Source organism: Nerophis ophidion, linkage group LG15 (genome assembly GCF_033978795.1).
Source record: "Nerophis ophidion isolate RoL-2023_Sa linkage group LG15, RoL_Noph_v1.0, whole genome shotgun sequence".
Lineage (NCBI taxonomy): Eukaryota > Metazoa > Chordata > Actinopteri > Syngnathiformes > Syngnathidae > Nerophis > Nerophis ophidion.
The window spans coordinates 4,317,932-4,334,497 of record NC_084625.1 but is presented as its reverse complement, the minus strand read 5'-3'; the positions used below and the strand labels follow the sequence as shown (position 1 = coordinate 4,334,497).

The 16,566-nt window shown below is 42.4% G+C and overlaps 1 protein-coding gene across 1 annotated transcript in view; it reads right to left on the bottom strand.

The window, feature by feature from the left end:
• Window positions 1-14,818, bottom strand: part of LOC133569898 (xin actin-binding repeat-containing protein 1) — a 47,611-nt gene extending 32,793 nt beyond the window's left edge. The window contains exons 1-5 of the mRNA XM_061922487.1: window positions 14,658-14,818; window positions 14,452-14,586; window positions 14,302-14,389; window positions 10,476-10,814; window positions 10,185-10,257 (exon numbers count right to left, since the gene is read on the bottom strand). Of these exons, the coding sequence (XP_061778471.1) occupies window positions 10,185-10,257; window positions 10,476-10,814; window positions 14,302-14,389; window positions 14,452-14,570 (619 nt within the window). The 5' untranslated portion in view covers window positions 14,571-14,586; window positions 14,658-14,818. The remainder of the gene's footprint in view (window positions 1-10,184; window positions 10,258-10,475; window positions 10,815-14,301; window positions 14,390-14,451; window positions 14,587-14,657) is intronic.
• Window positions 14,819-16,566: the final 1,748 nt, after the last annotated feature.

Genomic DNA, 16,566 nt, shown 5'->3' with positions numbered 1-16,566 from the left:
TGATTGTGTTGTTGTGAACGACATCATGGATGTAACATCAACGTACAAATAATCCACACACCCACAACAAAACCCATTTGATTGTGTTGTTGTGAACAACATCATGGATGTAACATCAACGTAGAAATAATCCACACAACCACAACAAATCCCATTTGATTGTGTTGTTGTGAACGACATCATGAATGTAACATCAACGTACAATAATCCACACACCCACAACAAATCCCATTTGATTGTGTTGTGAACGACATCATGGATGTATCATCAACGTACAAATAATCCACACACCCACAACAAATCGCATTTGATTGTGTTGTTGTGAACGACATCATGGATGTAAAATCAACGTACAAATAATCCACACACCCACAACAAATCCCATTTGGTTGTGTTGTTGTGAACGACATCATGGATGTAACATCAACGTACAAATAATCCACACACCCACAACAAATCCCATTTGATTGTGTTGTTGTGAACGACATCATGGATGTAACATCAACGTACAAATAATCCACACACCCACAACAAATCCCATTTGATTGTGTTGTTGTGAACGACATCATGGATGTAACATCAACGTACAAATAATCCACACACCCACAACAAATCCCATTTGATTGTGTTGTTGTGAACGACATCATGGATGTAACATCAACGTACAAATAATCCACACACCCACAACAAATCCCATTTGATTGTGTTGTTGTGAACGACATCATGGATGTAACATCAACGTACAAATAATCCACACACCCACAAAAAATCCCATTTGATTGTGTTGTTGTGAACGACATCATGGATGTAACATCAACGTACAAATAATCCACACACCCACAACAAAACCCATTTGATTGTGTTGTTGTGAACGACATCATGGATGTAACATCAACGTACAAATAATCCACACACCCACAACAAATCGCATTTGATTGTGTTGTTACGAACGACATCATGGATGTAACATCAACGTGCAAATAATCCACACACCCACAACAAATCCCATTTGGTTGTGTTGTTGTGAACGTCATCATGGATGTAACATCAACGTACAAATAATCCACACACCCACAACAAATCCCATTTGATTGTGTTGTTTTGAACGACATCATGGATGTAACATCAACGTACAAATAATCCACACACCAACAACAAATCCCATTTGGTTGTGTTGTTGTGAACGACATCATGGATGTAACATCAACGTACAAATAATCCACACACCCACAACAAATCCCATTTGATTGTGTTGTTGTGAACAACATCATGGATGTAACATCAACGTACAAATAATCCACACACCCACAACAAATCCCATTTGATTGTGTTGTTGTGAACGACATCATGGATGTAACATCAACGTACAAATAATCCACACACCCACAACAAATCCCATTTGATTGTGTTGTTGTGAATGACATCATGGATGTAACATCAACGTACAAATAATCCACACACCCACAACAAAACCCATTTGGTTGTGTTGTTGTGAACGACATCATGGATGTAACATCAACGTACAAATAATCCACACATCCACAACAAATCCCATTTGATTGTGTTGTTGTGAACGACATCATGGATGTAACAACGTACAAATAATCCACACACCCACAACAAATCCCATTTGATTGTGTTGTTGTGAACGACATCATGGATGTAACATCAACGTACAAATAATCCACACACCCACAACAAATCCCATTTGATTGTGTTGTTGTGAACGACATCATGGATGTAACATCAACGTGCAAATAATCCACACACCCACAACAAATCCCATTTGATTGTGTTGTTGTGAACGACATCATGGATGTAACATCAACGTACAAATAATCCACACCCCGAAAGGGAATAAGCGGTAGAAAATGGATGGATGGATGGACACCCACAACAAATCCCATTTGATTGTGTTGTTGTGAACGACATCATGGATGTAACATCAACGTACAAATAATCCACACACCCACAACAAATCGCATTTGATTGTGTTGTTGTGAACGACATCATGGATGTGACATCAACGTACAAATAATCCACACACCCACAACAAATCCCATTTGATTGTGTTGTTGTGAACGACATCATGGATGTAACATCAACGTACAAATAATCCACACACCCACAACAAATCCCATTTGATTGTGTTGTTGTGAACGACATCATGGACATCAACGTACAAATAATCCACACACCCACAACAAATCCCATTTGATTGTGTTGTTGTGAATGACATCATGGATGTAACATCAACGTACAAATAATCCACACACCCACAACAAATCCCATTTGATTGTGTTGTTGTGAACAACATCATGGATGTAACATCAACGTACAGATAATCCACACACCCACAACAAATCCCATTTGATTGTGTTGTTGTGAACGACATCATGGATGTAACATCAACGTACAAATAATCCACACAACCACAACAAATCCCATTTGATTGTGTTGTTGTGAACGACATCATGGATGTAACATCAACATACAAATAATCCACACACCCACAACAAATCCCATTTGATTGTGTTGTTGTGAATGACATCATGGATGTAACATCAACGTACAAATAATCCACACACCCACAACAAATCCCATTTGATTGTGTTGTTGTGAACAACATCATGGATGTAACATCAACGTACAGATAATCCACACACCCACAACAAATCCCATTTGATTGTGTTGTTGTGAACGACATCATGGATGTAACATCAACGTACAAATAATCCACACAACCACAACAAATCCCATTTGATTGTGTTGTTGTGAACGACATCATGGATGTAACATCAACATACAAATAATCCACACACCCACAACAAATCCCATTTGATTGTGTTGTTGTGAACGACATCATGGATGTGACATCAACGTACAAATAATCCACACACCCACAACAAATCCCATTTGATTGTGTTGTTGTGAACGACATCATGGATGTAACATCACAGGCAAATAATCCACACACCCACAACAAATCCCATTTGATTGTGTTGTTGTGAACGACATCATGGATGTAACATCAACGTACAAATAATCCACACACCCACAACAAATCCCATTTGATTGTGTTGTTACGAACGACATCATGGATGTAACATCAACGTGCAAATAATCCACACACCCACAACAAATCCCATTTGGTTGTGTTGTTGTGAACGACATCATGGATGTAACATCAACGTACAAATAATCCACACACCCACAACAAATCCCATTTGATTGTGTTGTTGTGAACGACATCATGGATGTAACATCAACGTACAAATAATCCACACACCAACAACAAATCCCATTTGATTGTGTTGTTGTGAACGACATCATGGAATTTTGTGCGTTTTATTATTATTATTCTTTATTATTATTATTATTCCGCACCTATGCGCTGTAATTAGACCCCCTTAACATGCTTCAAAACTCACCAAATTTGACACACACATCGGTACGGCAGGCCACCCCAACATATAAAACAATCAAACCCTAAAAATTTAAATTGTGCTCTAGCGCCCCCTAGGAAAAAAAAACAGAGTGCTTGTAACTTCCGCTAGCAATGTCGTAGAGACATGAAACAAAAACCTCTATGTAGGTCCGACTTAGACCTAAATTTCCAATTAGAAACTTCTATAGCAAAAATCAACAGAAAGTGGGCAAAGACCCCTTCAAAATAAAATGTTCGCAAAAAATGCTATTTTTGCCTCTTTGAGCTGTAATTTGACCCCCTTAAAATGCTTCAAAACTCACCAAACTTGGCACACACATCAGGACGGGCGAAAATTGCAATCTAGTGAAAAAACCAAAACTCAAAATTGCGTTCTATCGCAATTTTTTAATAAAACACAGAAAAAACTGCTCCTAGGAAGAAAATACAGACAAAACTGCTCGTAACTTCCGGTAGGAATGCCGGAAAGACATGAAACAAAAACCTCTATGTAGGTCTCACTTAGACCTATATTTTAATAATTGCCATCCTTCAGCAAAAATCAACAGTAAAATGGCAATTACCCCTTCAAAACAAAAGTTTGGTAAAAAAACGTCACCTGTCTTCCTTCAAACAATATCTCCTCTGAGCGCGTTTGTCGTTTCGGCTTCAAACTCGCACAGGAGAGAGTTTGAACCCTTCTGACAAAAAGTTCTCGAAAATTTGATTACTGCTCTGGTTTTGATTTTATGACCCTTCAAAGATCAACTGCGCTGCTGCTGTTGTTGTCTCAAGATGGCTACTACCACTGGATAAAAGTATTGGGCCACTTAGGACTACCACTAGGCAAAAGTATTGGGACACTTAGGACTAACAGTAGACAATGACAATGTGAAATGTAATTAAATCTTTTTTGTCCTCAAAATTCTACACACAATACTCCATAATAATAGTAGCTACTATCCATGTTTCTACCGCTTATCCGGGTTTGGGTCGCGGGGGCAGCAGCCAAAGGCGGGCCCGACCAACGATGCTTGCAGCTTTAATTTTATTTGTTACTAATTTACACCCGTTGTTTCTTTAAATTGTATTTTAGTTGCGTTTTGGTGGTGCAAGAAACTCTCATGTTTTCACATAAATGAATAATAGTGTTATTGATCGTGATTTCAATATTAATCAAAAATAATAACTATTTTTGCCATAATCGTCCAGCCCTAATTCCATTCCTATGGACTAGTATTGGAAATGTGTGAAATATACCTTTCCAGTCCTTTTGACAGTAAAATGTCAAATAGTTGAAGCTCAAAGTTGCAAACGGATATAGTTTTTATGTCAATATTCCCTTTAAACAGTACTACTCAAAATCAGGTGCGGAAAAACCAAAATGTGTACTCACCAGCAACAAAGTGCTGCCATTCCTGCTCACTCTCTACCGATCTGCATGGACGTCCTTGACTAATTTCCTGTGGCTGTGTTTGCCGCGCTCACAAGCTATCTGCTGCTGCTGCTGCCCTGTTGTGACAGCTGAGCGTCCCCCGCACTTATTTTGGGCTCGCAGGACGACTATTTCTGTCCTGCACTGGAGTGGCCCATCGTGTTGATGCACACCAGGTGCAGTCAATCACTGCTGCTTGGAAACTCACCCTTTCTTCCTTCCTTCCTTCCTCGACTATACAGTATTTCTGACAATTAGACCAGCGTGCTTGATTTATTTGCTACCTGGCAACCTCTAGAGCAGGCGTGTCAAATTTGTTTTCATTGAGGGCCACGTCGCGGTTCTGGTTGCCCTCAGAGGAATTTTAAGTGTCCCGGCAAGAAATCTGCGTTCAAAAGACTCCGGCTTATTAGTGATTCCTAGAGCCCAAAAAAAGTCTGCGGGCTATAGAGCGTTTTCCGTTCGGGCTCCAGTACTCTGGAATGCCCTCCCGGTAACAGTTCGAGATGCTACCTCAGTAGAAGCATTTAAGTCTCACCTTACAACTCATCTGTATACTCTAGCCTTTAAATAGACCTCCTTTTTAGACCAGTTGATCTGCCGCTTCTTTTCTTTTTTCTCCTATGTCCCCCCCTCCCTTGTGGAGGGGGTCCGGTCCGATGACCGTGGATGAAGTACTGGCTGTCCAGAGTCGAGACCCAGGATGGACCGTTCGCCTGTATCGGTTGGGGATATCTCTACGCTGCTGATCCGCCTCCGCTTGGGATGGTTTCCTGTGGACGGGACTCTCGCTGCTGTCTTGGATCCGCTTTTAACTGAACTCTCGCGGCTGTGTTGGAGCCACTATGGATTGAACTTTCACAGTATCATGTTAGACCTGCTCCACATCCATTGCTTTCGGTCCCCTAGAGGGCGGGGTTGCCCACATCTGAGGTCCTCTCCAAGGTTTCTCATAGTCAGCATTGTCACTGGCGTCCCACTGGATGTGAATTCTCCCTGCCCACTGGGTGTGAGTTTTCCTTGCCCTTTTGTGGGTTCTTCCGAGGATGTCGTAGTCGTAAGGATTTGTGCAGTCCTTTGAGACATTTGTGATTTGGGGCTATATAAATAAACATTGATTGATTGATTGATTGATTGAATAATATACAGTATGAATATAAATGTGTATATTTACCTACGCTGAACAAAACTAAACATTTAGATTGTACTGTATAAAACTGGCAGCTCAGTCGCTACAATTTCAATTGATTTTTTTTTATCGATTTTATTTTATTTTATTTATTGACCAAACAACCTCCAAATGCTACAGTGTATTTAAAATAAATGAATAAATAAATAAAATAATAATAAAAATATATTTAAAATAAATAAAAAATAGAACTAGTATGCATATATCTATGAAAAGGCTTTTTTTTAAATTCATTTTTATATTTATTTTTAAAAGAAGGGTTTTTAAGCCTTTTTTAAAAGCATCCACAGTCTCTAGTGCCCTCAGGTGGTCAGGGAGAGCATTCCACAGACTGGGAGCGGCGGAGCAGAAAGCCCGGTCTCCCATAGTTCTTAGCTTGTTTTTACCGTAAAAATTGGAGTTTTTATTTTTTTTTAATCATTATTTTTATTTTTATTTTTATTTTTACAGCATATAGAAGTAAAAAAAAATGCATGGAATTATATGGAATGGAAAAACGCCGCCACGGTTTTTGTTTTTGTAACGTAAAAAAATTAATGCAAGTTTTTTATACTGTAAAATCTATGGCTGTTGTGTTTTATAGTGTATTATTATTTTATATTGAATGTTTAAAAAAAAGTTACTGTAAAATTTTTACATAAAGTTTGTTGGATTACTTGCTTTAAAATCATAAGTCAAGCAAATATTTCAGTATGTATCTTTATTTGAACAACATTGTTTTGAAATGTATGATGATGTACTATTTTGTTTTATTATTAGTGTATGTACTGTATGTGTAATTGTACGCAGTTCATTTATTTTTGTAATGCATGTATTAACAAAAGATAAGGTACTTTATTTGCACTATTTCAAATTGACGTGGCGGGCCTGATCTGGCCTTGAGTTTGACGCCTGTGTTCTAGAGCAATCTGTCAACTACGAATGACTTCATTAGGCCGTTTCGAGGTTGCTGAGTTTGTTTTATGAGGGTGCGAAAATACTCAAAGGTCATTCATGATTGTAAATAGATAAAATTAAGTACTTTTATCATCCCACAATGAGGAAATTACATGGTTTAAAGTAAATAAATGAATGAAAGGAATGGTTCCGGTTCGGGTTTTTGTATACAGTAACATTATTATCAATAAAGAATACACATTACACTATGTATAGATCACATTAAAACAAAAAAACTGATTCTAACACTCGTATTGCACACCAGGAGAAAGATCACAGCAATTACACAAGTGTGTTAAGTCTAATAACTGTGGCTCGAAAATACCTGGGGAAGTTCTCCTGGATGTAACTGTCTAATGCACTGTGGGTGTAACAGTCTAATGCACTGTGGGTGTAACATTCTAATGCACTGTGGATAAATGGTCTAATGCACAGTGGGTGTAACAGTCTAATGCACCGTGGATAAATGGTCTAATGCACTGTGGGTGTAACAGTCTAATGCACTGTGGATAAATAGTCTAATGCACTGTTGGTGTAACAGTCTAATGCATTGTGGATAAATGGTCTAATGCACTGTTGGTGTGACGGTCTAATGCACTTTGGATAAATGGTCTAATGCACTGTGGGTGTAACAGTCTAATGCACCGTGGATAAATGGTCTAATGCACTGTGGGTGTAACAGTCTAATGCACTGTAGATAAATGGTCTAATGCACTGTGGGTGTAACAGTCTAATGCACCGTGGATAAATGGTCTAATGCACTGTGGGTGTAACAGTCTAATGCACTGTAGATAAATGGTCTAATGCACTGTGGGTGTAACAGTCTAATGCACCGTGGATAAATGGTCTAATGCACTGTGGGTGTAACAGTCTAATGCACTGTGGATGTAACAGTCTAATGCACTGTAGATAAATGGTCTAATGCACTGTGGGTGTAACAGTCTAATGCACTGTAGATAAATGGTCTAATGCACTGTGGGTGTAACAGTCTAATGCACTGTAGATAAATGGTCTAATGCACTGTGGGTGTAACAGTCTAATGCACTGTGGATAAATGGTCTAATGCACTGTGGGTGTAACAGTCTAATGCACTGTAGATAAATGGTCTAATGCACTGTGGGTGTAACAGTCTAATGCACTGTGGATAAATAGTCTAATGCACTGTTGGTGTAACAGTCTAATGCACTGTGGATAAATGGTCTAATGCACTGTTGGTGTAACAGTCTAATGCACTGTGGATAAATGGTCTAATGCACTGTGGGTGTAACAGTCTAATGCACTGTGGATGTAACAGTCTAATGCACTGTAGATAAATGGTCTAATGCACTGTGGGTGTAACAGTCTAATGCACTGTGGATAAATGGTCTAATGCACTGTGGGTGTAACAGTCTAATGCACTGTAGATAAATGGTCTAATGCACTGTGGGTGTAACAGTCTAATGCACTGTGGATAAATGGTCTAATGCACTGTGGGTGTAACAGTCTAATGCACTGTAGATAAATGGTCTAATGCACTGTGGGTGTAACAGTCTAATGCACTGTGGATAAATGGTCTAATGCACTGTTGGTGTGACGGTCTAATGCACTTTGGATAAATGGTCTAATGCACTGTGGGTGTAACAGTATAATGCACTGTGGATAAATGGTCTAATGCACTGTTGGTGTGACGGTCTAATGCACTTTGGATGTGACAGTCTAATGCACTGTGGGTGTAACAGTCTAATGCACTGTGGATAAATGGTCTAATGCACTGTTGGTGTGACAGTCTAATGCACTGTGGGTGTAACAGTCTAATGCACTGTGGGTGTAACAGTCTAATGCACTGTGGATAAATGGTTTAATGCACTGTTGGTGTGACAGTCTAATGCACTGTGGGTGTAACAGTCTAATGCACTGTGGATAAATGGTCTAATGCACTGTTGGTGTGACGGTCTAATGCACTTTGGATGTGACAGTCTAATGCACTGTGGGTGTAACAGTCTAATGCATTCTGGATAAATGGTCTAATGCACTGTTGGTGTGACGGTCTAATGCACTTTGGATGTGACGGTCTAATGCACTGTGGGTGTGACAGTCTAATGCACTGTGGGTGTAACGGTCTAATGCACTGTGGTTGTAAAAGTGTAATGCACTGTGGGTGTAACAGTCTCATGCACTGTGGATGTAACAGTCTGATGCAATGTGGGTGTAACAGTCGCATGCACTGTGGATGTAACCGTCTAATGCACTGTGGATGTGACGGTCTAATCCACTGTGGGTCTAACGGTCTAATGGACTGTGGGTGTGACTGTCTAATGCACTGTGGGTGTAACAGTCCAATGCACTGTGGGTGTAACAGTCTAATGCAATGTGGCTGTAACAGTCTCATGCACTGTGTGTGTAACAGTCTAATGCACTGTGGGTGTAACAGTCTAATGCACTGTGGGTGTAACGGTCTAATGCACTGTGGATAAATAGTCTAATGCACTGTGGATGTGACAGTCTAATGCACTGTGGGTGTAACAGTCTAATGCAATGTGGCTGTAACAGTCTCATGCACTGTGTGTGTAACAGTCTAATGCACTGTGGGTGTAACAGTCCAATGCACTGTGGGTGTAACAGTCTAATGCAATGTGGCTGTAACAGTCTCATGCACTGTGTGTGTAACAGTCTAATGCACTGTGGGTGTAACAGTCTAATGCACTGTGGGTGTAACGGTCTAATGCACTGTGGATAAATAGTCTAATGCACTGTGGATGTGACAGTCTAATGCATTGTGGCTGTAATAGTCTAATGCACTGTGGGTGTAACAGTCTAATGCACTGTGGGTCTAACGGTCTAATGCACTGTGGGTGTGACAGTCTAATGCACTGTGGGTGTAACGGTCTAATGCACTGTGGGTGTAACGGTCTAATGCACTGTGGGTGTAACAGTCTAATGCACTGTGGGTGTAACGGTCTAATGCACTGTGGGTGTAACGGTCTAATGCACTGTGGGTGTAACGGTCTAATGCACTGTGGGTGTAACAGTCTAATGCACTGTGGGTGTAACAGTCTAATGCCCTGCTTTGAGTACCTTGAATGTAGAAAAGTATAATCCATACAGCATTTAAAGTGGGTAAGTTGGTCAGGACACCTCCAGTATGTTTTACACACCCAGACCACACAACACCAGGTTCATGTTCCAGTTTTCACTCCATCATTCGGTCTCCTACTCACCAGCTTTAGAGGCTGCAGGTCTTTCGAAACCACTTCCTCCAATGGTTTTCCTTCTCTCCGCGCGACTCACCACCTGGTGTTTGGTAAACATACTTGGTCAACCCGGAGTGACAGCCTTCAGGGTGATTACACAAGAACTATTTGGAGTCGTTCCCTCAAATGTTTTGGTAAGATGAGAAATACATAAAAGCCAAATAAAATATGCATCCTGATCCTCGTGTGCTATCCATCAAAGTTGATGAAATAGCCCTTAATCACAATTGTCTCAAAGGGCTGCTAAATTGTTTTCACCTGTTTTGGTGCTTTGTCCTTTGTTGCGTAGTTCAGAGAGGCCCGAGGAGGCTTCTGCTCCTTCTTCACCGCCTCCACCTTTTCAGTCTTCGCTGGCTTCAGCTCTCTGGAAGCCCGTGGGATGTCCACGGCTTTGACCGCGCTCTTCAGCTCTTTTTGCGGTGCCATGGACTCAAAGCGGGCCTTTAGGTCCTCGATGGACTCTGGTTTGCTTGGAAGGCTCCCCATGGACTTACTGCGGTTCAAAGTGGTCTTGGCCTCAGCGCGCTCCTGTCCTCTCTCGTGGTTTCTGCTCTTTGGTGGCTCCGGCTGAGACTTTAGACGATGGGTCGCTGTAGTCTGAGGACACATTGTACAGTCGTGGTCAAAAGTTTACATACTCTCGTAAAGAACTGTGGAGAGGCGGAGCCGGCGAACGGGCAGCGGGGCAGGGCACGCTGGAGCCCGGCCCAAGATGGCGGCGAGGAGGCAGAGAATGCGGCCGAGTGGAGAGGCGGGGAGTGCCGGAAGCGACGCCGCAGTCATGTACAGGTGTGTGGATCGCGGACCAGTACACAATTAACTTATGTATAAAAGGGGAGAAGGAGGAGAGATCGGGGCAGAAGGAAGAAGAGAACCCGCAGCAGCGACTGAGGAGCGGAAAGAAAGAGCAAATGTGGACGACTTTTGCCGTCGTCGCTCGGGTTCCATGGACCACTCAGGAAGGACATGATCGAGCAGGTTTGACTGTCGTTTATTTTTTCCAAATAAAGCTTTGTCTTCAGACCGGATCGCTTTTCAGCTGCCTGTCTCCACTTCTCGCTCACGGTCCGCTTTTCAGCAGCCGTCGTCCTCGTTTGCTCTTTCTTTCCGCCCCTCGGTCGCCGCTGCGGGCTTCCCTCCTCCTTCTGCCCCGATCTCTCCTCCTTCTCCCCTTTTATACACCGTGAGGAGATAAGTTAATTGTATACCGGTGCGCGATCCACACACCTGCACAGGACTGCGGCGTCGCTTCCCGGCACGCCCCGCCTTTCCGCTCGGCCGCATTCTTCGCCTCCTCGCCGCCATCTTGGGCCAGGCTCCAGCGTGCCCTGCCCCGCTGCCCGTTCGCCGGTTCCGCCTCTCCACAGAACATATTGTCATGGCTGTCTTGAGTTTCCAATAATTTCTACAATTTAAGTCAGAACTTTGGGAAGGTCATTCTAATACCTTTAATTCTAGCCTGATTTAGCCATTCCTTTACCACTTTTGACCACAGAACGTTCCTCCAGAACGTCTTATCTTTGTCCATGTGATGTAAGATGAAACAAAAATGGAACTGTTTGGCCTCAATACCCAGCAATATGTTTGGAGGAGAAAAGGTGAGGGCTAAATCCCAGCAACACCGTTCCTACCATCAAGCATGGTGGTGGTTGTCACATAGAGTTGGTGACGAACACCAAGATGCAAAGAAATTAAGGCAAAAAACAAACCAGGAACTAGGACACAGGAAACTGGATACCAGAAAACAGGAACTTGGATACAGGTACAAACGACAATCAATCGGTAGGAGCTACAATACTCCAGTACCACCTGGATGGGAAGGCAGTTTCAAATAGCATCTGGCTGATTGACACCAGGTGTGGCCAGGTGCCAATCAGCCAAAGCTGAGGGGACACAGCACTCAGGGAGACAAACAGGATACAGAACCAAAACAAGAGCGCTGACAGGAAAAACTACACACACGGAGGAAAAACTAAAACAGAACCAAACTGTCAGGGGTAAACCTGACAGTGGACCAAACTGTCAGTGGTAGTATTATGCTCTGGGCCTGTTTTGCTGCCAATGGAACTGGTGCTTTACAGAGAGTAAACAGGACAATGGAAAAAGGTGGATTACCTCCAAATTTTTCAGGGCAACCTAAAAAAATCACCAGCCCGGAGGTTGGGTAGTTGGTGCACTTGGGTGTTCCAACAAGACAATGACCCCAAACATATCAAAAGTGGTAAAGGAATGGCTAAATCAGGCTAGAATGAAGGTTTTGGAATGGCCTTCCCAAAGTCCTGACTTAAACGTGTGGACAACGCTGAAGAATCAAGTCTGTGGAGGTGGGCGTGGTCTGCGGGCCTGCCTGTGTAAGGACTGGCCTCGAAACACAGCTGGCAGGTGATTGGATTACCCAGCTGGGTAAATCATCCAATCACCTGCCACGCTTATCAGCAGCAGCCGGATCGAGACACGAGGAGGGAGTTGGAGCGAGCGGACACAGGTACGCAAGACCACGCCGAGACGAGAGAGACTGAAAAGTCGCCGAGCTGATTGTTCCAAACCAGACTTCCAGGCTCCCAAGAAGCTCTATTGACGGTCAGGAGAACCCACAAGAGGGTGACCTCCACAAAGTCCATGTCAGAAAACCAACACATGGTCAAAAGTTCAACCAGAAGCTTGCCAGAAGTTAGTGGATGGCTACCCAAAAGCGCCTTATTGCAGTGAAACTTGCCAAGGGACATCCATCCATCCATCCATCCATTTCCTACCGCTTATTCCCTTTCGGGGTCGCGGGGGACATGTAAGCAAATATTAACATTGCTGTATGTATACCGCATTTCCTTGAATTGCCGCCAATTAATTTAAAACCTCCTCTCACTCCGGCGCTTACCGAAGGCATGCGGTAAATTTAGGACTGCGCTTAAAAATTTGAGTGTGATGTAAGGATACCATCATGAAAAGCACGTTTAATAAAAAACAACATTATTATGGTCTTACCTTTACTTATAAATGAAGTCCATGCGCAGCTCCTTCTGATCAAAAGCATCGATAACTTGTCTATAGAAGTCTTCCTTATCTTTCTTCAGTTTTAAAAGTCTCTCCGTCTCGATGGAGATCTTCCTTTATTACCTCCTGCTTCGATTGAAAGTCCAGTTTAGAAAACCGTTTTATTTTAGATATGTAATCCTCCATGTTAAAATGGCAAGCGAGAGGAAAAAATAAACGATCGCTGCTTGTTGTCACTTCTTCTGCAGCCGAGTAGTCTCAAGAAGGATCACTAGCGCCCTCTACCACCAGGAAGCGGGAGTCAATTAACGACTCATATTTGACACACGCAGCTACGGTATACTAATAAAACATAGCTGCTTACTGTTCTTTTTAGCATATTCAGTAGCTTGGACCTTAAATCCTACTGAATAACTCTGGAATTTTAATTTTCCTGAAGGAATAAATAAAGTACTATCCATCCATCCATCCATCCATCCATCCATCCATCCATCTATCTATCTATCTAATCTTCTTCTCTTTATGCGATTTCAAATGATTTAAATTAGCCTCCTCCATTTTGAAAATGATGAACATAGCTGCTTACTGTTCTTTTTAGCATATTCAATAGCTTGGACCTTAAATCCTACTGAATAACTCTGGAATTTTAATTTTCCTGAAGGAATCAATAAAGTATTATCTATCTATCTATCTATCCATCCATCCATCCATCCATCCATCCATCCATCCATCCATCTATCTATCTATCTAATCTTCTTCTCTTTATGCGATTTCAAATGATCTAAATTAGCCTCCTCCATTTTGAAAATGATGACGTGACGAGTTTGACCCTGTGGCAATTCAAGGAAATACGGTACTTTTGACCCAGCACATTTCCAGTAGAACCATAATAAATTCATAAAAGAAGCAAACTTCATGGGAGTTTCTTTGTGAGCAACAAGTATGTGCTCCAATCACGACATCCCAAAAAAAACAAGAGTTGTAGAAATGATTGTTAGCTCGAGACAGCCATGATGTTCTTTACAAGTTTATGTACACTTTTGACCACCCGTGTATGTTCTTAAGTCTCTGAGATCTTCCTGATTCAACTTACCTGTTTAACGGACAACCTCTGAGGCCTTTCACTTTTTTTCTCTTGGGCGGCCTCGGCTGGGGTGTTTCCACCAGCGTTCTCTTGATACCTGTCACAGTCATCAGGACTTTAGCAACTTACAGCCGCAGATCAGACAAGTGCTTCTTGGACCTTAAAACCAAGTGGGACACGGACACCGCCCTGCCCAGCAGCTTGGTGTCCGTCCTGGCGGCCTCGTCAGAGATGCTCCTTAGGGACTGGCTCCGTGTCGCCTTGTTCTTCCTTTCCATGGCCGTCGTCCAGGAGCTGGAAACCGACATGAGACTCAATCATCTTTACGTTTCACCCGCATTTGTCAGCTGTGAAACAATCGTTACCGTCCGAGATGTTGGTCAGGTGCTTTCTCCGTGAGACGCTCCAAAGTCCTTCCACGATGTCACAAGACTGCGTGTGTAAACAAAGTCCGTTTTTGTCTCAAGTCCGGCGGTCTGCCGTTACCTGGTCCCCGACACTGTGACCAACATCTGCAGTATGAATCATGTACAGTATCTTCTCTTGTCAAAGTGAAAGTGATGTTTCATTGGCTGGTTTTCAAGGGTTGGTTGTTCCTCTGCTCATATTTCATCCAGCCTGTTATACATTGACTATTCAAGATAGCAACCACGCATACAGCCTGTATACACGTACTTCTACACTACTTCTTACACACGTACATCTACACTACTTCTTACACACAGCCAGTACACACGTACTTCTACACTACTTCTTACACACGTACATCTACACTACTTCTTACACACGTACATCTACACTACTTCTTACACACGTACTTCTACACTACTTCTTACACACGTACATCTACACTACTTCTCTTACACGTACATGCACACAGTCAGTATACACGTACATCTACACTAATTCTCACACACGTACATCTACACCACTTGCATGCACACAGTCAGTACACACGTACATCTACACTACTTCTTTCACACCTACATGCACACAGTCAGTAAACACGTACATCCACACTACTTCTTACACACGTACATCTACACTACTTGCATGCACACAGCTAGTATACACGTACATCTACACTACTTCTTTCACACCTACATGCACACAGTCAGTACACACGTACATCTACACTACTTCTTACACACGTACATGCACACAGTCAGTATACACGTACATCTACACTACTTCTTACACACGTACATGCACACAGTCAGTATACACGTACATTGGGACGGCGTGGCGCATTGGGAGAGTGGCCGTGCGCAACCTGAGGGTCACTGGTTCAAATCCCACCTAGAACCAACCTCGTCAAGTCCGTTGTGTCCTGAGCAAGACACTTCACCCTTGCTCCTGATGGGTGCTGGTTGGCGCCTTGCATGGCAGCTCCCTCCATCAGTGTGTGAATGTGTGTGTGAATGGGTAAATGTGGAAGTAGTGTCAAAGCGCTTTGAGTACCTTGAAGGTAGAAAAGCGCTATACAAGTACAACCCATTTATCTACACTACTTCTTACACACGTACATCTACACTACTTGCATGCACACAGTCAGTACACACGTACATCTACACTACTTCTTTCACACGTACATGCACACAGCTAGTATACACGTACATCTACACTACTTCTTTCACACGTTCATGCACACAGTCAGTACACACGTACATCTACACTACTTCTCTTACACGTACATGCACACAGTCAGTATACACGTACATCTACACTAATTCTCACACACGTACATCTACACCACTTCCATGCACACGTACATCTACACTAATTCTTACACACGTACATCTACACTACTTCTTACACACGTACATCTACACTACTTGCATGCACACAGCCAGTACACACGTACATCTACACTACTTCTCTTACACGTACATGCACACAGTCAGTATACACGTACATCTACACTACGTCTTTCACACGTTCATGCACACAGTCAGTACACACGTACATGCACACAGTCAGTATACACGTACATCTACGCTAATTCTCACACACGTACATCTACACCACTTGCATGCACACGTACATCTACACTAATTCTTACACACGTACATCTACACTACTTCTTACACACGTACATCTACACTACTTGCATGCACACAGCCAGTACACACGTACATCTACACTACTTCTCTTACATGTACATGCACACAGTCAGTATACACGTACATCTACACTAATTCTTACACACGTACATCTACACCACTTGCATGCACACAGCCAGTACACACGTACATCTACACTACTTCTTACACA